Source organism: Gopherus evgoodei, chromosome 4, assembly GCF_007399415.2.
Source record: "Gopherus evgoodei ecotype Sinaloan lineage chromosome 4, rGopEvg1_v1.p, whole genome shotgun sequence".
Lineage (NCBI taxonomy): Eukaryota > Metazoa > Chordata > Testudines > Testudinidae > Gopherus > Gopherus evgoodei.
In genome coordinates, this window is record NC_044325.1 from 23,227,678 (window position 1) to 23,249,540 (window position 21,863).

General features: G+C 49.1%; 1 protein-coding gene across 1 annotated transcript in view; it reads right to left on the reverse strand.

The window, feature by feature from the left end:
- Window positions 1-20,403: 20,403 nt before the first annotated feature.
- AMN (amnion associated transmembrane protein) overlaps window positions 20,404-21,863 on the reverse strand; it is a 50,298-nt gene continuing 48,838 nt past the window's right edge. The window contains exon 12 of the mRNA XM_030562286.1: window positions 20,404-20,957. Coding sequence (XP_030418146.1) covers window positions 20,847-20,957 — 111 coding nt within the window. The 3' untranslated portion in view covers window positions 20,404-20,846. The remainder of the gene's footprint in view (window positions 20,958-21,863) is intronic.

The following is a 21,863-nucleotide window of genomic DNA, read 5'->3' on the forward strand; positions in this document are numbered from 1 at the left end:
CATAGTGGTCTGTCTTGATGTATGAAAATACTTTACTGTGGGTGCGTAATTTAGTTTCATAATAAATTCACAGTGTTCAGTTAAAACTTAAGATATAAAACAAAGGAGAAATATTTTGAAATGCCATTCAGGAGCATTACAAAAGAGATGTGAATTTCTGTGCACTTGTTTAATGGCAAAGAAAAACCTTTTGCTGGTGGTGCTGGAATTGCAGCACCTTTCCTTCATCTGAGGAACTCAAAATGAAAATGACAATCCTTTCTGATTCAGGTTAGCTTCTTTAATATAATTTAGAACAATTATTTCTTGGGGGTTGAGGTGTAGGTGAAAGGACCTCCAGTATCTGTTCAAACATCTTCTACATGGTGCGGTGGATGCAGGAAAGTTAGGAAGACGCAGGGGTTCCAAAGAAACGCTGTTATGAAAATGTTAAAGGGTGGGAATTTGAATGCCTAGGCTAAAGTTCCATTGTTTTAACCCATCATACTCTGCCTAGTGTACTGAGGGATTTTGAACAATGCTTTGTTTTAGAATTCCACATGTGCTGCAGTACTTGGCTAGAATGGGGCAGATTACAGCTGAAGTTTAGAAGAAACCTAGTTTCTACTTTATCCCTTCTAGATTGTTAACATACTTCCTGTGTGAATTTTCATCATCCTTTATAGGTGCTCCCAAGAATTCGATTTTTTTCCTGCTCGTTGATCATTACCACCCTCATAGCAACCATTTTCCTCCTAGCCAGGCAGGCCTGGATGGAAATCTTAATAGAGTTCACAATCAGCCAGAAGGATCACATGGGTCTCTGGTATGCTAGTGCAGAGCGGTGCAGCTGAGCTAGCTCTCTAGTTCGGGGAAGATGTACCAAGAATCTCCCTGGAGGTGTGTGTAGGATTGCTGAGAAGAGGGAGTACAACAAACTCTAAATGCAGTATTCAGACACTAACCCATCTTCTAAAAAAGTCAAACACTTCTACTGCTCTTGGGCTGATTGTTCTTTGCATTCCAAGGGCTTAACAGAAACACTGCCTCTATTAATTATAACAGTGCTAAATTGCAGCACTCAAACTCAGTAACAGAGGTTTGGATGTAATGTAATATTCCTGAGGGAATTCTGTGCCACTGCACAATGCAGAATTTTGCAAAAATTAACATGTGCACAGAATTTCCTTTCCCCCACAGAAATGGGCTGCAGTGCTGCTAGCTGCCAATAGGGGCCACTGGACTTGGCCGAGCCCAGATTGCACATAAGACACTGATGGCGGGAGAGAGAGGGAGCTAGGCTGCTAGAGGGTTCCTGGCAGCTACAGTTCCCAGCATGTCCTGAGGGAATGAGAGGCACCGTGCAAGCCTGGAATCGAGCATCAAGCCTTTTGTCCCATTGGATCTCTGGGGGACGAGAGTGCGGGTATGGTGGGGGGGGATGACAGAGTGCGGGTGTTTGGCTGCGGCTGGGTTCTGGGGGTGCGGGGTGGGAAGGGAGCAGAGAAATGGGAACTGGATTGTCATATGGGGTTTCTTTAACTCTCTACTCCTGGGGAATTTTTGTGTGTCTGTATTGTCAGACATATTTGCTGACAGGTATTTTGAAATAAATTATCAAAATAATTGCAATTGGTGTGATTATGTAGTGTTATTTTGACAAATAAAATTTGCAGAATTTTAAAATACTGTGTGCAGAATCTTTAATTTTTGGGTGCAGAATCCCCCCAGGAGTAATTTAAGAACATGGGTAAGCAGAGGTGACTAGTAACTGCTGGCAGTGGGGGTGCACAATTTAAAGTTTCTGTTAGTATGCAGTGCGGTTAAAGGCAGGTACTCAGGAGACAAAGGAGTTTTAATTTCTAGAAATATTTTTGGTGTCATATTTTACGATGTGTAAATAGCAGGTGGAGACTGTTCTAAAAGAGCTGCACGTGATGCTCTGGATTGCACTGGTGTGCAATATCAATTTAAAGAGAGATTTGCAAACCATGCGCTTGATATGCTCTTTTAGAGATCTTGTGATATCAGTACCCAATAAATATGTCAGGAATCAGTTCTAATTTAACCCTAATAAAATAATTTTCCCTCTCCATTTGAATCCCCTCTCCCTGCTGGATTTATAAGGAGACATTGGCTGTCTTGGGCATCACAAGTACCAGAAATCTCATTCTAACCCTACCGGTGGCTATGATGTCTCTTCGGGTATCTGTAGCATCACAGAATGCTGAATATTGGTCATCAATAGCAAACCTGTAAAAACATTTCATGGCAGGAGGATAGTGGTTTGAAAGAATGTTTGGAAAGTAAAACAGATTTCTGTGCTTAATTGCCTGTGCCCAGGCCAGTTAACAGGGACATTCAAGTCAGGTTTCTGAGCTTGCCTACAATTTTCTCTTTACAGTTCACTTTTAACTAGCGAGGGACCAAAACTAGGACCTAGAATCCAAATCACTCAGAAAGAAACATGAGGCAGATCAGATCTGGATCCCGATCTGAACTTCACAGCTCAGGTTTATTTTTGTGATGGGCCAGTTCAGAACTCCAAATCCCCAATACTCCTGTGAACTCTCTTGGGTTTGTATCTGAAGTTTAGGAACTTGAATTTGGATGGAAGTTTCAGAGCTGACACCCTTTTGCTATTAACTTTACAAAGTTAATAGTGTGACTCTCCGGTTCTTAATTATTATTTATTCTATTCCAACATTAAAGCCCCGATAGAGCAAACTCTTAAGCATATGCTCAATTATAAGCATGTGAGTCATCCCATTGAAATCAATGGAACTGCTCCAGTGCTTGGACTTAGCAGGTTTAAGTACTCTGCTGGATTAGGTCTTAGAAAAAATGAAATATATTGTCACAGTTTCAGGGGAACTGCACTTGTACCCCTCTCCCCATTGCCTCTGGTCCCTTCTGCCTCCCCCCCCCCCCTTCCCATTGCCTCAAGCTCCTTTCTGCAGCCTCCCACTCACCAGGCAGGCTGCACTGTTGAGCCTGCTGCCAGCCTGATCCCTCTTCCCAGTTCCAGGCACCACCTAGCGGGACTCTAGTGGGAGCACATGGTGTCAGTGTCTTTCCCAGGCACATCCCCTCAGCCATACTCAGCATGACTCCCACCCTGGCAGAAATCTGGGACAGACCTGTGACCCCACATTGCCTATGTGGGTAGGTTTCTAGAAACAAATGAACTACTTAGTACTAAATTCCTTTTTTAAATGCAACATAGCAAGGTGTCCAATCTGTCCCATGCCCCATTCCTCTACTAGAAATGACCCAGGCTTATTCCAATCATCTGAAGGGTCACCTGTACAGCATCAGGCTGACTTTTTAAACGAAAATAATGCTGAGCTCATGAAACGTTAGCGTGACAGCACCACGGACTGATCCTATTTAATGGCAAGGAAAAGATACAGGATGGGTTGGGCACTTCAACTCTCCAGGCATGAGAATTCTCTCCCCACTGTTCTGTTAGTTTAGAGCAGGGGTGGGTCGGGGGCCCCACGGCTTGGCTCAGCCCAGTCCGGAAAGGGTGCTGGGTCAGAGGCCGCACCACATGGCTCCCAGAAGCCACAGCATGGCCCCACTCCAGCTCCTATGTGCTCCACTTGGAGCTGCAGGGGCAGTGCCTGTGGATGGAACAACGTTCAGAGCTGCCTGGCTGTGCCTTTGTGTAGGAGCCGGAGAAGACGTGATGCTACCCCTGGGAGCTGCTTGAGGTAAGCACCACTCAGAGCCAGCACCTCTGAGGCTCTCCTGATGCCCCACCCCCCTGCCCCAGCCCTGATCCCCCTCTTGCACCCCAAACCTCTCAGCCCCACCCCAGAGCCCACAGCCCCAGCTGGAACCTGCACCCCTGCCCCAGCCCTGATCCCTCTCACCCACTGAACCCCTCAGCCCCAGCCCAGAGTACCCTCCTACACCCCAAACTCTTCATCCCCAGCCCGCACCCCCAACCAGAGCCCTTCTCCCCACCCCAACCCCAATTTTGTGAGTATTCATGGTCTGCCATACAATTTCTATTCTCTGATGTGGCCCTCAGGCCAAAAAGTTTGCCCACCCGTGGTTTAAATGGAATATATGGGCCCAGAGAGTTAACATGACCCTGTCATTGTCCAACACCAGTGTTAAACAAGGCGCAGGGTTGGGTATACAGAGACCTCAGCCTGCTTAGTACTATGGCATACACATTGAAATTCGTGCCAAAGGTTAGAATTTTATTAATTGAAACACACAAAAGGAAAAAAATCAAAGCCAGGCAAATGGCACTGAGTAGATTTGGATGATTATTCAAAACCTGTCAGTCACTTTTTAGAGTGTGAATTTTGGTTAGTCTCTTATTTTGTCAAACAGCTCTGGGTGGGGAAAGGTTAGTTCTGTTCAATTCTGAGTCAGGAATTAGTCACTTTGCTGCTTTACACAAAACACACAGAAGAGAGAGGATAGTAAATATGAGGGAAATACAGTCTCTAGTTGGCAGGCCAGCCACAACAGCAACTGTTCTTGACACTGGCTCATCTTCCCTGGTCAGGAACATCATCTGGTTGGTCTGGTCAGGTCCCTCTTCACTGGTCCTCCTCTGGCAGAGGTGAATGGGCTGTCTCATCTCATCGTGCTGGTGCGAATCATGTGAAAAGCAGGGCAGAAGGAAGATAGAGGTGGGGAAGGGAAAGGGAAGACAGCAGGATCTCACATGTATCAGGCTGGGGTCCTCACTGGTGCACCAATGGTGTTCAAAGCGGAGTATCAAAGCCGTGTGTCACGGCAACAATCTGTCCGCTTCAGCTGCAGGAATTTTAAAGTTCTATTTTTCTCCCCTAAAAGTCTCTTTTTAAGGGCCCCCAAAAGGGTAATAGATGGAATGGTTCATCCTTTCATTAGTTTGCCCATCTGTTAGGCCTAATTTCTGAAGCACCAATTCTGGCCCATTCATTTCCGGTTCTCCATGCCTCTTGTTTTCCAGTCATCATCTTAACACTGGTCTTGAGTGGTATCTGTAAAACCCTTTGTGTTTAAATTAATTTAGTCCTTCTGTCTCCTGACATCTTTCCTGAAATAATTTTATATAGCAGGTCATTGTGAAATTCACCTTTACTCACTTTTCAGCAGTTAGGCTAAGAACTAAAGTGGGCCTGCTAGGCCCCAATTATGACAAGAACTCCCACTCAGAGTCTTACCCCTGGCCTGAGATTGTGTTGTCCAAGGCACGGGCTGGTGCCAATACTCATTACAGTTTGGCAATGTGGATACTTCTCCACTAGGAGCTAGATTAGGGCCACCTACAACTTTTTTGGTCACTCCTAACATAGCTGTAGGAGTCAAATATGTGACCTTAATGTGAAAGGCCAGTAGCCTTACTCATTCCTTCAGTCCTTTCCTGCCTGTGACACATCTGCCAATCCAATATGCAATGCAAATATTCTGAGAAAACTTTTTACAATTAAAAATAGCCCCTGACTGGTGTGCATGTGTATGAAAAGACCAGCTTCATGCAGGCATATTACATATATACAGATAATTTGGGTACACGCAAATGTAGGTACTTGGCCCAATTTTTAAAGGGATTTAGGAGTTGCTTGGCTGAGTGGAGCAAAGCTTAACGCAGGGATCACAAACTTGGGCATGTAGCCCGCCAGGGTAAGCACCCTGGTGGGCCAGGGCCGCTTTGTTTACCTGCTGAGTCCCCAGGTTTGGCAGATCATAGCTCCCACTGGCCTGTGCCAAAACTGCTCATCTCACTGTCTGTCATTTACTCACATGTTCTCTCACACTGCCTTATATTACCCTATGCAGGAGCATCACAAGTGCCCTAAAAGTGTGAGGGGGCCCCACAGGCACCTGAACTGTGGCCCTGGAACCACCCAATGCCCTGGACCCCCCTCTGCTGAGGCCCCACACTCCCCCATCTCCCTGAGGCCCTGCCCTTGCACTGCCCCTTCTCCCCACACCCCTACCCTCTCATCGCCTCTTCTCCCCAAGCCCTTGTCCCTGCACTGCCCAGTCCCCCTCGGCGCTGCCCTCACACACACACACACCCTCATCCTCAGCCCTGCCCCTTGGCCCTGCTCCCACACCACCTCTTCCCCCCAAGCCCACACCACCTGCTAGCTCCTGTCCAGGGCTGCTGGAACAATTTGTACAGTTGGGTCAATGACTCTCAGCACCCCTAACTCTAAACCCTGTATATGATGGAAACCACTTCAAGCCAGGGGGTATAGCAGCACCCCTAGTTCCAGCACCTGTGCCCCTGTTGCTTGCCCCTATGGCTGGTAGAAAGGGAGAGGGCCATACCCCCCTGGCCCTGCCTGTTCTGGCACTCCTGGCCCTATGCCTCCGGCTCTCTCTTGTGCAGGTGCTTGTGCTGCCCCTCCCCCAAGGCTCTGGGCTGGGGTAGGAGGTTGAGGTGCAAGAGGAGGTGCAGGCTCTGGGAGGGAGTTTGCGGGATCTGGGCTGGGGCAGGGGGTTGGGGTGCAGGAGGTCGGTTCTGGGAGGGAGTTTGGGTGCAGGGTGTGGGCGCTACCAGGCAGGGACAGGGGGTTGGGGTGTAGCGCTTACCTCGGTCGGCTCCCAAAAGCGAACCGCACCCTGCTCTGGCAGCAGCTCCTAGGCTGGGAGGGGTGGGAGAGTCTCCATGTGCCGCTGCCAGCAGGCACTGCCCCTGCAGCTCCCATTGGCTGCAGCTTGGGGCAGGGGCAACATGTGGAGATACGCCCTCCCCCCCAGGGGCCGCAGGGATGTGCCAGCCACTTCTGGAAGTGGAGCAGGCAGGCAGGAAGCTGCCTTAGCCCCGTTGCGCTGCCAGAGGTGGCCCCCCAGGCCCTTTTAAATTGCCCGGGGGTAACAGGTGGGATGCTCCGGGAGAGGCACACGGCGGCAGCAGGCAGGGCTGAGGGAGAGACCTGGCCCTGAACTTTGGTGGAGCCAGGTCCCCCTGGGCTCTCATAGTGGTGGCACCACAGGCCCATACAACTCACCGCCCCTGACTCCTTCACCTGTCAGTGGCCTGCATCAGGCCCCCTTGCTGCCAGGCATCAGGTTTTAGATGTGCTTAGAGCACACCTACAAGAGTGGGGCCCCCTGGTGAGATAAGCATTTCTCCTGCCTAGTTTGAGAATCCTGGTTAGGGACCTCCAGGGCTTCAGCGTCAGCAAGGGCTCTGAGCTGCTCCTTAACTGCAAGGCAACGTCAGCACTTTGCCTGCTTTGAAAATGCTGAGCAGCAAATTTAGGTACCTGGGATGGGAGGGGAATTAGGTGGCATCTGAGCTGCATCTTTGAAAATGTCATTGGCACCTACATGGTGGACTTACATGCCTATCTGCCTTTTTAGACACTTAAATCCCTTTGACGATGAGGGCCTTAGTGACATTAAGAATTGTGGTGTGTTATGCCAGAAAAATGCTAAATGTCAACATTTTAAAGGGCTACGGTGGATGGGATAATATTGTTTATTGGCCTAATTTCTGTTGGTGAGAGAGCCGAGCTTTTGTGCTTACCCAGAGCTCTTCTTCAGGGCTGGAGAAGGTATGCTGAACATCACAGCTAAATGCAAGGTGGGCCAGATTGCTTGCCTAAGTAGTTATCACATATTCAAGGTAAAGTGGCCCATTAACACCTCTCCAGTCACAGGACTGTTGTAATGAACAAAAACTCCAGTGTCTCTGTTCAGTCTCTGGTTTTGAGTTTTTAGCAAAGTTGACTTTAAGCTCCCAGGCTCATCTTTTGAAAGTGTTGTGCAGGTTTCCTTTGAGGACGGGGACTGATGGGTCCAATGTAGCATTATGGCTTTCTGAAATTTCGTAACATTCAAAATCATGGACTGAACAGACACACTGGCTTTGTGGCTTATTACAACAATCTGCAGACAAAGCCTTACATTAGCATTTTTTTCAGTAAAACTTTTCCCAATCAGGGATGTGCCAAAAACACATTTCCTGACAGACAAAAATGCCGGTGTAGACAGCACTATGTCAGTGGGAGATCTTCTCCCACCACCATAGCGACCGCCGCTCATTAGAGATGGTTTAATTAAGCCAGCAGGAGAGCGCTCTCCCACCGGCATAGACCGGCCACACAAGAGACCTGTGCCGCTGTAAAGTCTGTGGTAGACAATGTCCCATGGCAGCGCTTTGAAGTGCGAGTGTGATCGCATACGAGTGCTGGGAGACAGCTTAACTCACTAACCCCCTCCTTTTGTCCTATGACTGCAGAGTTGTTAAAGGGACACTCTACCTTGAATGGTCCCATACAATATGTGCTAACAATTTAGGCTTAACTCTCTGTTCCACCTTGCATTTACCTGTGATACTCCTTGTACCTTTCCCAGACCTGCAGACAGGGCCTGCTTCAGGCACCAGCAAAGGAAGCAGGTGCCCAGGGCAGCCAATAGAAAGGGGAGGCAAGTCTGGGTCTTCGGTGGCAGGTCCTTCACTCCCTCTCGTCCTCTTCGGCAGCAGCTCGATTGGGATGTTGTTGTTGTTTTTTTTTTTTTTTTCCCTTCACTGCTTCAGGCGGCAAAAAAGCTGGAGCCAACCCTGCCTGACCAAGAGCTTTGTGTAAGCTTGAAAGCTTGTCTCTCTCACCAACAGAAATTGGGCCAATAAACAATATTACCTCTCCCACCAAGTGTCTGTAATATCCTGGGATGAGAGCTACAACTACACTGCATACAACATTTAAAGGGCTAGATCAGGGCAGTGCTTAATTTATACCAGGACTTGTCAGGCCTGATCCCTGGCACCTCTAGACTTTGCAGTTCATAGCCTTAGCACCTCTTTCATTACAAATTAAACCCTGTTTTAAGGTATGAGCAATTCTGTGGGATGCAATAATAGGAAGTTAGAGCTGCAGTTCAGCAGCTGAACCAGAGGAGGACTACAGAATCAGAAATCACTCGGCTCCATATTATACCTGCAGTAAACATTTCTTCTCCCCCACGAAGATCAGTGGTGGATTTACAGTTAATGGGACCCAGTGCTCAACTTCATTTCTGGGGCCCCTCCTTGGGACCCAGCCAAGAAAAAGAACTTTCTCTCTTATCTCCCAAATCCACCATTTTTCATTCTTTTTTCCTTCATCTTCCTCCTATAAGTAATAGGAAGTAAATGAAAATAAAGTGAGGTACCTTGATTGTTTTTGTAGTCTAACATATTTTTCCACAGACCACTTGAAAAATCGCTGAGGGTCTAGGCGGACCACTTAGCTAACAAACAATATTTGGAAAGATCGTTAACTATTGTAAAGCTCTTTGGACAAGAGTGTTTTATAAAAAAGAAAATGTAAAAAAGTGTTGGGGTGTGGGGTCTGGCCAGGACTTATGGTGCAGGAGGGGGCTCAGGGCTGGCGATGCAGGGTGTGGGAGGCATTTAGGGTGCAGGAGAAGGCTGGGGGTTGGGGTGCAAGGTCTGGCCAGGAGTTAGGTTGCAAGGGAGGGTTCAGGGCTGGGACAAGGGGGTTGGGGTGTGGAGCACTTACCTGGAGCAGCTCCTGTTTGGTGCAAGGAGTGCAGGTGGGGATGTGGGGGGTAAGAAGCAGAAGTCAGGGTGGGCAGGGGGCTGAGGGTGTGGGGGGTGCAAGAGTCAGGGAGGGCAGGAGGTATGGGGGGACAGCAGGAGTCAGGGAGGGCAGGGGGTGTGTGAGAGGGGTGCAGGAGTCAGAGTGTGAACAGGGGTGCAGGAGTCAGGGAGGGCAGGTGGTTGGAGGTGCAGGGTCTGGGAGGGAGTTAGGGTGCAGGAGTGTGCTGGGGGTTGGGGTGCAGGGTCTGGCCAGGAGTTAGGGTGAGAGAGGGGGCTCAGGGTTGGGACAGGGAGTTGGGGTATGGAGTGCTTACCTGGAGCAGCTCCTGTTTGGTGTGAGGGGTGCAGGTGGGAATGTGGTGGGGAGGTGCAGGAGCTCCTGTTTGGTGCTCAGAGTGGGAAGGGAGATGTGGGGAGGGTGCAGGAGTCAGGGAGGGCAGAGGGCTGGATGTGTGTGAGGTGGATGCAGGAGTCAGGGAAGGGGGCTGGGGGCATTGGGGTGCTCCCAGGCCCCTGCCCTGAGTGGCTCACAGCTGAGGGGGGGGAGGGTATGTGTGGGGGCCCGGTCTCTGCTTCACCCTGTCAACCCCCTCCCCAAGGCCCCGCCCCAGCCTCTTCTCCGTGTCCTCCCCCCAAGAGCACTACAGCCCTGCTCCTCCCTCTCCTTCCCGGAGCGCTGTCAAATTTGACGGTGGGGAAAGCGCTGAGGGGGAGGGGTGGGAACATAGCATGCTTGGGTGAGGTGGCGTGGGAGGGGGGAACTTGGTTGCTGGTGGGGGAGGAGCCTGTGGCAGGACCAAGTTTCGGCCCCCGCAGCTGCCTGGCCCTGGGGCCTCCTGTTGCTGCAGGTGCCCCATGCCAGGGCCCCCCGTGTTTCACTGTAAATCTGCCTCACTAAGATGAGACACCTCATTGAACTATGACAAAACAGGCTAGAGAGTGGCTCAGAGCTCTTTCCCCTTGTAGCGGATCACATAGGCCACCTTTTCAGTTTACTGTAAGTTTGTTCCCTGTGGCAGGTGCCTCCAGTCCAGCTCTGACCTTGTTCCAAGGAAGCTGGAAAAGCCAGACAAACTGGTTTTTAGAAAGGAAGGTCAGATGCCAAGGTGATGCGTGGTGAATTCTGACGGCATTAGCTGCCCACTTTTCTGCTCCCCACTTTGAAACAGCTCAGCTAGCTGGTTCATCTCAGTGATGCTGGTCCATGTTGACGGAGCAAACCTTGTCAGATGCTGCCATCTCCTGCTAGAACTGAAAATAAAACCAGGACCCAAGTGCTGCAATGCTAGAAGAGCTGCTGAACAGAATGACTTCAATCTGAATGATGAGAAGCTTCTAGGCGCCACTGCAGGCACACTGATGCTAGATGATAATGTGCCAGTTGATGTCCATTAATACTGTGAATGCTATTTCGACCTGCGAACCAAGGACTCTAGCAGTCCTGCTGTTAACGGTAACGTATTTTGCATTAGTCTAGTACAGTGGGAAATCCCAACTCCTAGTTTAACAAAGAAATGTTGCATGAGCAATCCTAGCAACCCAGTCCAAGAATCTAATTAATGAATTGATTATCAAAGCAACTGTACAAATCCAATTACATCCCCTTTTTGTGCTGATTCTGCAGAATCCCACTAGGTTAATGAGACCCTTTTCATTACCCTTTCTGCACCATGGGCCAGGCGTATACAGTGGGGAGTAGGATATGGCAGCAGCGCTCTGGTACTAAAGCACCAGCCTGGCCCTGGCAAGGCACAATGAGGCTGTTTGTCCCCCTTGGGTCATTTCTGTGAAAACTACAGAGTCCCTGCAACATTTCTTCCTGGGCGAGCAGGACGTGGCTCCCGCAGGAAGAGTACAAGCTGTGCTCTGTTAGCATGCTGACAAAATTGATCTCTGCTTTAATTAAATCCTCTCCTGCAAGTGACCTAGAGCTTCTATTGCATTTCAAATTAATCCTCACTAGCGGGAAATCCAGGCCCCCTGAATGCCAAGTGGTTAACCACTGCGGATCTGTGCTACAAGAAAATCTGCCTGTCTTGCCTGCTTTGTATTCTGCTGTGTGTTTTGTGAAACCATATCGCCGCAGATACAAATGTCCTTTCCCGGCACGCAGTAAAATCACAATCATACAAAGTGGAATGTATAGGACGTTTTCAACTGACTGCAGCCAAGCGGTGTCATTCTGCTGCCATGTTTTGCAATGATCCCTCTTATTATTGGTTTCTTTTCCTGGCACTTGGTCACAGGATGTGCTGTTTCTCGCTTTGTTGGTGACAGCCTGCTTTATGCAGTCATGGAGCCCATTAACAGTGATGGAACAAGCACCCCAAAAGAGAGAGCAAAGGGAAGAACCGTTAACGGGGATGAGGCACAAAGCGGAAGCTGGGCACATGAAAGGCAAACGTTATTGCTCTTCCCCCACACCTCACCTCCAAAATGCCTGTGTGAAGAGGAAACAGGGCCGTGGTGTGAAGGAGACACGAACCTGAAGTGCTTCCCTTGCATCCCACATAGGCTGACTACAGCAATCTGCAGCGCACCTAAGCCTTAACGTCCTCATGTGGCAGTTTGCATCCCCAGGACAACTAATTCTGGGCCTATGGGATGTTTTTTCCCCCCAGCCGTGACCCTTCATGTGTGAGGCCTCCCCAAGACTACAAAAATCACTGAGTGGTCTAACCCTCTTGGTCAACCCATCCCAAGCCAGCTCAGTCAGGTATTGGGAACACTGTAGTAGTGCCTGACTCAAAGCTGGCTAAGGGTTTATACCAGGTAAGGCCAGTTATGTATACTGGGGCATTAGGCAGTAAAGAACCTGCTCAGGCATAGGGTGACCATAGATCCCATTTTGGCTGGGACAGTACCTTTTTTAATCCCTGCCTTGGCCATCCCCACTTTTATTTCAAAAGGCAGCATTTGCTGCTCTTGTCGATTGTCATCAGTTGGCAAGAGCAAATGGGACAAATACCCACTTTTGTCAAAAAAGTGGGGTGCGGTGCAGAGGAATGTGTGGGAGGGAGAAAGGGTGAGGGGCAGAAGAGCTGGATGTGCGCCAGAGCAACAGCCTTGGAAATGGCACACGGGGGCCCACAGGGTTTCAGCTACAGGCAACAACCTGGCGCCGGAGGGGGCGCAGGGCTCCAGCTATGGGCAACAGCCTCCTGAGGGGCCCCTGCAGGGTTCCAGCTACAGGCAACAGACATGGGCCGGGAGGGGGCTGGGATCTCAGGCAAGTGGCTGGCAGGGTGTCCCATTTTCTCTTGGGAAATATGGTCACCCTAATCTGGCAGGGCTGGATTACCACTAGGCACAGCACGCCTGATACAGGCCCTGCCCATGGCCACAAGTGGCTCTGCCTCAGGTATGTAGCCACAGGGCTGGCTTTAGGACGTGTGGGTCCAATTTGAAGGAGCTGCCGCCAAAATGCTGCCGAAGATAGCAGCAGCGATTGAACTGCCGCCGAAGATAGCGGCTGCAATTCGGCGGCAGCTCAATCGGTTGCTGCTGTTTCCACTGGCACTTCAGCGAAGGGTCCTTCCTTACTTTGCAGGGCCCCTATTCCAGATGCTGTGGGGTCCGATTCACGGGAATCGGGTGAATTGGCCTAAAGCCATCCCTGAGTAGCCATATGTCTAAGAGCCACATTTAGTGTCTTCTGGCAGCTTGAGATGACGCTGGGATCGGCTCCACAGTATAAAGTCTGCTCATCACGTGTCTGGTGCATGAGCAGAGAGCAGAGCCAGCCCCCAACCTGGGCCCCATGGTAATTGTGTTTGCTGATGGGGAGGAAGACAGTCTGGGTGATTGCGTGAGAAAGGGAAATAAACAGCCTCAGCACAGGGAGCCAGTGCTGGGGGTGGGGGTAGGGCACTGGGAAGGGCCCTGGAATGGTGAATCAGCATGAAAAGTGCTGGAGGGCACCTTACTAGGCTAGAATGGGGGGACCTGACAAAGGATTGAGGGACTATATACGTGGGTGGGGGGGATGGCCTCAGGGCAGGCAGTGTTTGAAAGCTTTGGCAATGCCCTGTGTGGGGTGGGGCGCCCCCTGGAGCAAAGGGCTCTGGGAAATTAAGGGGGGGACAGGGCCCCAAGCAGAGGAGCTACTACCCTGCCATCCTAACCCACAGGCATGTGCACTGTACTCGAGGGTGGTGGACACATCGCCTCCTCCAACCCAGGCTCTGTGATCCATCCCTGCACTGCACAGTTGGCTCCATGCTGATTTTTGCCCCCATGCCCTCTGCAAAGCACTGGCTGTAGGTGGGGCCACTAGAGGGAGATTGTTTACAGTGCCTAGATTGGCCATGGCTAAGGTTAAGATATATCACGTCCGCCACTTTCCCCATATCCACAGAGCCGGTTATCCCATCATAGAAAGCAATCAGGTTGGCCAGGAATGACTTGACTTTGATGAATCTTTGTTGACTGCTCCTGATCATCTTTCTCTCCTCCAAGTGCTTCAAAATGGATTCCTTGAGGACCTGTGCCATGATTTTTCCAGGGACTGAGGTGAAGCTGACCGGACTGTAGTTCTCCAGATTCTCCTCCTTCCTTTTTCTAAATATGGGCACTACATTTGCCTTTTTCCTGTCATCCAGGACCTCCCCCAATTGCCATGAGTTTTCAAAGGTAATGACCAATGGCTATGAAATCACATCAGCCAACTCCCTCAGCACCCTCAGATGCATTAGATCTGGACCCCTGACTTGTGATTGACCAGCTTTTCTAAATAGTCCTTAACCTCTTCTTTCACCACTGAGGGCTGCTTATCTCCTCCCCATACTGTGCTGCCCAGTGCAGCAGTCTGGAAGCTGACCTTGTCGGTGAAGTCTGAGGCAAAAAAAAGCACGGAGTACTTCAGCTTTTTCCATATCATCTGTCACTAGGTTTCCCCCCTCATTCAGTAAGGGTCCCACACTTTCCCTGACCTCCTTTTTGTTGCTAACATACCTGTAGAAACCCTCCTTGTTACCCTTCACATCCCTTGCTAGCTGCAACTCCAGTTGTGCTTTGGCCTTCCTGATTATACCACTGCATGCTCGAGCAATATCTTTATACTCCTCTCTAGTCATCTATCCAAGTCTCCACTTCTTGCAAGCTTCCTTTTTGAGTTAAAGCTCACCGAAGATTTCTCTGTTAAGCCAAGCTGGTCTCCTGCCATATTTACTATTCTTTCTGCACATCAGGATGATTTGTTCCTGCGCCCTCAATAAGGCTTCTTTAAAATACAGCCAGCTCTCCTGGACTCCTTTCCCCTTCATATTAGCCTCCCAGGAGGTCCTGCCCATCAGTTCTCTGAGGGAGTCAAAGTCTGCTTTTCTGAAGTCCATATTCTGCTGCTTTCCTTTCTTTCTTTTGTCAGGATCCTGAACTTGATCATCTCATGGTCACTGCTATCCAGGTTGCCACCTACTTCTACTTCCCCTATCAATTCTTTCCTGTTTGTGAGCAGCAGGTCAGGAGGCGCACGGTCCCTAGTTGGTTCGTCCAGCACTTGCACCAGGAAGTTGTCCCCAAAACTCTCCAGAAACTTCCTGGACTGTCTGTGCACTGCTGTATTGCTCTCCCAGCATATGTCAGAGTGATTGATCCGGGACCTGTGATCTGAAAGCTTCTGTTAGTTGTCTGAAGAAAGCCTTGTCTACCTCATCCTCCTGGTCTGGTGGTCTACAGCAGACACCTACCATGACATCACCCTTATTGCTCTCACCTCTAAATTTAAACCAAAGACTCTTAACAGGCTTTTCTCCAGTTTCATACTGGAGCTCTGAGCAATCATATTGCTCCCTTACACACAGCAACTCCTGCACTTCTTCTCCCCCGCCTATCCTTCCTGAACAATTCCTGTCACAATGGACTGTGGATGGGGGAGGAAAGGCAGCAGATCAGCATTTTATGACAAAACTGTGTTGTGTGTGTTTAAAGCACTTACTGGGCATGTGAGAGACCCAACTTCAAGCCACTGTTTTACCTGATCTGGAGCAGGACGTGAAGCCAGGGCTCCTATATCTGAGATGAGTGCCCTAACCACAGCACTGGTGGAATGCTCGCCAGCTCTCCTGGTGTATGTGAATCAGGGTGGGGCTGCTGCACTTTGAAGAACTAAGTCAACATTCATAGAGCTGCAGCCTGATGTTCTGCCCCCAGTGGTTAGGGCACTCGCCTGGGATGTAGCTTCAAGTCCCTCGTCTGACTCGGCCAAAACAGGATTTTGAACTTGAAGGTCCAAGGGCCTGATCCACCAGGTTAAGGTTCTCTTTCTTCCTGTATCCACTCCCTGAAATGGCAGAAGGGCTCAGTTTCATCCAGCCAGGGCGTGGGCTACTGAGTTGGCTGGCCTGGTTTAGGCCACTAATTGCAGAAGGCAGGTCAAGGCTGATGTTCCCAAGAGGCAGGAGGTTCCCAACTCAGGCCCACCAGCCACATGCTGCAATTCACAGATGGCTAGTTCCCTCCCTACTGGCCTCTGAGGATCACTTACTCTGCCCAGGCATTGTGTGGGGAGGCTGGGCACCCAACCGAGGGCTGAGGGGTCCACTGGGCAGCAGGGCATGTAGGAGTTACACAAAAACACTAAATGGAGCAATGCGTCCGTACCTTTGGCCTTCAGTGATTTGCCCAAGGTCGCATAGGGAGCCTGTGGCAGAGCAGTGAATTGAACCCAGGTGTCTCAAGTCCCCGGTAGCACTCTAACCCCTTTGCCATCCCTCCTCTCCTAGCGTGTATGTTTGCGGTGGGTGTCCTCGCTTTTGGCAGTTGAATTCTGCGGCACACAGCTGTGTGAGGGCATGTTTCATGATGGGTGTTGTACTGCGCACTCTCCTACAATGAGCTAGTGCTCACTGATGCAGGAGGCCAGTGTGAACGTGAAATTCTGAGCTCGTAGATTAATAGCTTGGCAAGCGACATAATCCTGTTACCATGGCATCTAACATTATGTGAAATACAGCACTGGCAACAACAACCGCTCCATAAGATCGATGGCCTTGCTGCCCGCAACACTGCGCTGGGAAGAGGCAGAGGCTTGGCAGTGTTCAGTAGTTGTCTCTTCCCCGCCACCACCCCTCCCACCCCAGTCTCCTTTCTTTTTGATACCCAGGAGGGTTCACTGGCTTGTTAGTTTTATTCTCACCGCACATAGTTCCGCCAGGGCCCCAGCACATTGGACTCATTCTGCTGCATTTTTTTAAAAAAAACTTCAGCTCCTTGTTTGTCACTAAAACGATCCAAGTTGGAATATTTTTTTAAATGTAATTTGGTTTCAATTGAAATCAACAAAGGACAACCAACCACCCGGTCCCAGGCACTCGCTGCTCTACAGCACTTACCATCTGCATTAGGCAGGGCAAGAAAGTGACTTGTCCCAGAAACAGCCAGCCCTAGACCCCAGCACCCGTGAGTCCCAAGGCACTGGCTGCTACCCCATGCTCAATTTCCCATGTAGATAGTTAGGCAATTTGGGCTTTTTCACTCTCTGTCATCTTGGTCTTTCAGGGTGTGTGTCTACATTGCAATCAGACACCGGCACTTGGCCCATGCCAGCTGACTAGGTCTCAGGATAAGGGGCTGTTTAACTGCAGTGTAGACATTCATGCTCAGGCTGGAGCCTGGGCTCTAGGACCCTGCAAGTTGGGAGGGTCTCTGAGCTTGGGCTGCAGCTCCTGCCCGAATGTCTACACCACAATTAAACAGCCCCTTAGCCTGAGCCCCTTAGCCCGAGCCCTGCTTGTGTGAGCTGCCAAGTCAGCTGGCACAAGCCAGCCAGGGGATTTTAATTGCAGTGTAGACATACCCTATAGGGACAAATAGGAGCTCATTGTTGGCTGGGGAATGGGCTATGGAGTCTTCCCCTTCTGGTTTGTGGGTACAAACCTAGCTGGTCCCAACAATGAGCTGAAGCTGCTACCACATAAGGGCTGGTGGGTATCGGTTATAAAACAGAGCTGGTGGGCATCCTCCAGTTCATGGCTGACACATGTCCCCTTCTCAAGAACAGCCAGATAGGGTTGAAGTATAAGATTGGTTGCCCCTGGCACTAGCAGGGAGTGGTCTCTGACAGAGGACGCAGCAAGTAATAACATTATGAAGCACTTATAGAAGCTTTGCGTTTTTACAGTGTTATTCCAACATTAACCAATCCTTACAACGTGAGGCAAGGCAGCTTTGAAGGCAACAACAATCCCTGGGCCCAGCACACACATTGGCCCGGGCTTGGCACTTAAAAGATCCCTCAAGGTAGTGGGGCCCGAGAGGTGACATCCCCAGGGGGCTACAGAAAGGAGGAGCTGCGCTGTGAGCAGTAGACTAGAAATCCAAGCTCTGAGTTCAGTTTACAAGGTCTAATCCAGGCTTCCTTTGTCATCTCTCTGTCCCTGCAGAATGGGGCTCATAATACTCCATTCCTCCCCTCTCTGTATATGCCGATTGTATCCATTGCATGGCAGGGGTTGTTATCATAAGTTTATACAGCACCTAGCAGGATGGGACTGTGGTCTTGGTAAAGGCCTCCTGGTGCTACTGTAGCACAGATAATAAGGCAATTGTAAAAGCTCCTGGGATAATTCATCCCTTGTCCTCAAACCTCCCCACTCCTTTTCTCCCTCCAGCCCCATGATGCTACTGAGCCCCGCTCCCATGCTGCTGCTGCCTTTGCTATCAGAGGCTCCGTGAGGGAAAAGGAGTTTGTTGGTAGCACATATTAGCTTCCCACCTTTGACTTCAGTTTTCCTAGCTGTGCTGTCTGGCTTCTACTCTTCCATATGACTGCTCAGGGCCTGTCTTTCATTTGGACCCAGAGAGATGCTGTGCATTGGAGAGGGCTGTTACTTGAGGCCCTCTCCTCGTTTCTGGCCCCTGGTCCATTGAGGCAGCTCTTGTTCACAAGCAGCTGAGGCTGGCAGCCCAGAATAACAAATTAGTCAAGTGTCTGCTCCATAATGTCTTTGCCCAACCTCACTGCCAAAACTGCAACAGAATCCATTGGCTGTTGCAAAACTTTTGCCTTTTGGAAGTTGCCGTTCGAATCCATTTTTCCGCCCCATTCATGCCAGTGGTTAGGCAAGTGAACCAATCAGCACTGGGAAACATTTGGGACCCCCGTAAAATATCTGTCTGCAAAGAAAACTTTGTCTCCAGGATAATGACCCACTGGAGCTATTCAGACTGTAATGTCTTTAAACACTATCAATGAGCTGTCACATTTTGTCAGAATCTGTGATAGACATAAAACCAAGTTCCAAAACCTTTGAAAAAGGCTTGGGCCAGCTAAAGACTGAAACAAAAAATAATAAACTAAACAGATCTACTTCCCTACAGTACCTGCCAACCAGCCCTATTGACAACCCAGGAGACTGCAAATTTGCATACATTTTCACACATCTCCATATATTCAGAATCCAAGATCTGCTCATTGATAAGTTATTCTATAATGAATTCCCAACATGTGAGGAGAATTGCTGCATGAATTTCTGGGCTGCGTGGGTTATGAGAGAAGTACCAGCTATAAAAATCCAGTGATAAATAAGCAAACGTCCATACTGAAAGTTCTCCGGCCTGTTATGCAGGAGGTTAGACTAGATGCTCATAACGGTCCCTTCTGGCCTTAAAATCAATGAGGCTACATACTTCTAATACTGCTCCTGATGTCATATCCTAAGGAGCTGTGGAAAGGTTGTGCCTCTTAGCCCCACTCTTAATTAATGTCATGCAGAAAGTAATATTGGTGCAGCGATGTCGTTCCCAGGATATTGGAGCGACAAGGTGGGTGAGGTAATATCTTTTACTGGACCAACTTCTGTTGGCGAATGAGACTTGCTTCTTTAGGACTGGGAAAGGTACTCAAAAGTGCCACAGCTAAACACAAGATGGAACCGACAGTTTAGCATAAAGGTTCCTTAGAATATGTGCTTGCTATGCTAAAACAGCTGTTTGATCTTGTATTTAGCTGTGACACTCTTAGTACTTTTCCCAGACCTGCAGAAGAGCTCTGTGTTGCTCGAAAGCTTGTCTCTCTCACCAACAGAAGTTGGTCCAGTAAAAGATATTGCCTCATCTACTTTGTCTTTGATGTAGAAAATAAAGCCATTTAAAACATTTAATGTTGCACTTCTCAATGGAACTAGTGTGGACATCGTAAGGTGGCACATTGGAATGTCAGGGATGTAAAAAATGATGGGTCCCCTCTTTTGTTTTCCTGCTAAAATATTTGCTCTCTGACCTCAGGAAGCAACATGAAAAATTCCAAGGTGGCTCTATGAAGTTCTCATAACAAATATCAAACTTGAATGGGACGGCAGGAGACACCTGACACTGCAGCCATTTCAATAAAAGACAGAGGAAGATAAATACTTGCTTAGGGTTCCATCTTGTGAGATGGGCTGGGGGAATCTGCTTTCAGATATTCTCAATGATAAAAGCCATCAGGGAAACAAAAAAGGACTCAGAAATATTTTGCTGCCAGGCCTGTTTCTCTCCACACACACAAATCACTGGCTGATTTCATGTGAAAAGTGCTGGATCTAGGCCACAGAGCTCAGCATCTTGCAGGGATCAAGCAACTGATCTCTCTGCGCCTCAGCTTCCCCTTGGCTAAATGGAGACAAAGTATTGTTATCTAACTGAATAGCTTTAAAGGGAGGAAAAAACAACTACTGCACACAAATAGCATGCGCTGTATGAACACTGTTTATTCTATTAAGGCATTGGGAACTTCAGCTAACAAATGAGTGAATACAGCTCCTGTCATCGACAAGGGAAACTGATATGCAAATTATATCACTTCACCCTAGTGTCACCAGATGTCCCTATTTTATACAGACAGTCCCGAGTTTTGGGTCTTTTTCTTATATAGGCTCTTATTACCTCCCACCCCATGTCCTGATTTTTTCACATTTGCTATCTGGTCACCCTACTTCACCCACCACTGAAATGCAGCCATCTTTGGGGTAGAAGAACTCAGCAGCTCTAGAAGCAACACAAAATAACAGTTTATGACAGGAACTGAAGAAATCATACACAGATGATGATGCATGGGGATTTTAGTTAGACCTGGCTACATGGGAAAGGTTTTTTGGTATAAGCTAAGATGGGAATTTAAACAGATATAGTACACCAGTGTATAATCCCTGCATGTGGACACACTTTTTCCGATACGAATGGCTTTTTCTGCTTTAACTTATAACACTTGGGAAAAGGTTTAGATTAACCAAATAAAAACCACTCTTATTGCAGAATAAAAATGTTCCCATAGAGGGTTATCCTGGGATAACTGTTGCTGTACAACAGGTAAAATATTAGCCTGAATGAAATTATATTCCAATCTCACATTTGGCTAGGACCGCTCAGGACTTTGCGATTAAGCGATGAGTTCAGTTTCATCATATAAAGGGTTAGCAAAATAAATCCCACTGTCTTTACTAGCCATCTCCTTCGGGGCCTCCTCTCTGAAGCATGTACCATGTGACTCCTACAACAGAGAGAGAGAAAACGTTTAAGGAGCGAGGTGAAGCAAATCTGATGTGACATTGTAGAACTTTGCACTACAGTTCAGCAAGCTGCATATTTCACATGGGAATGGTCAGACTGACTCAGACCAGCCAGCCGTCTAGCTCAGTATCTTGTTTCCAGCAGTGACCAGCAGCAGAAGCCCCTCAGTTGACCATTATGGACTGAGCTGCCCACAGAGGATGTTCCTCCTTAGCCCATCCATGAAGCATGAGGCTTCCTATCTCTGTAACTACAAAACAAAGTGACCCCATCTAATGTAATGGTGAATGTTCTCATTAGAGAAAGGAAAAACCTTCCGTGGAACCTGCTAAGCTTTTAGCCAATCTCTAGGGTGACTATAGTTCCCAAAGGGAAAATGGGACATCACATGAGGACAGCCTGAGGCCCTACTCACTCCCCCAGGCTGTCCCGAGCTGCTCGTCTGAGGGGCCCACTCTGTGTGCGGCTTGTCCAAGCCCCCCTCCCCACGCAGGGCTGGCCTGAGCCTGTCCTCCCCTTCCCCCCCCCCCCCCCCGCGCGAGGCTGGGGCTGGCATTGCTGCCTGAGCCTGACATGCCCCCCCCCCACCCCACAAGGCTGGGGCTGGCATCGCCACTCATCCCCTGCCACAAATTCCTCCACACCCCACTTTTTTGACAAAAGTCAGCATTTGTCCCATTTGCTGATTAACTGATTGAGTTGGCAAGAACACACAGGACAAATATCCATTTCTACCAAGAAAGTTGGGATAGCTGGGACCAGGCTTAAAAAAGGGACTGTCCTGGCCAAACTGGCACTATGGTCACCCTACCAATCCCTCGTGACAGCAAATTCCACACACTGGTTAATTCCTGACTCTTTCTGGAGCAAGTGTCCTTCCCCCCAG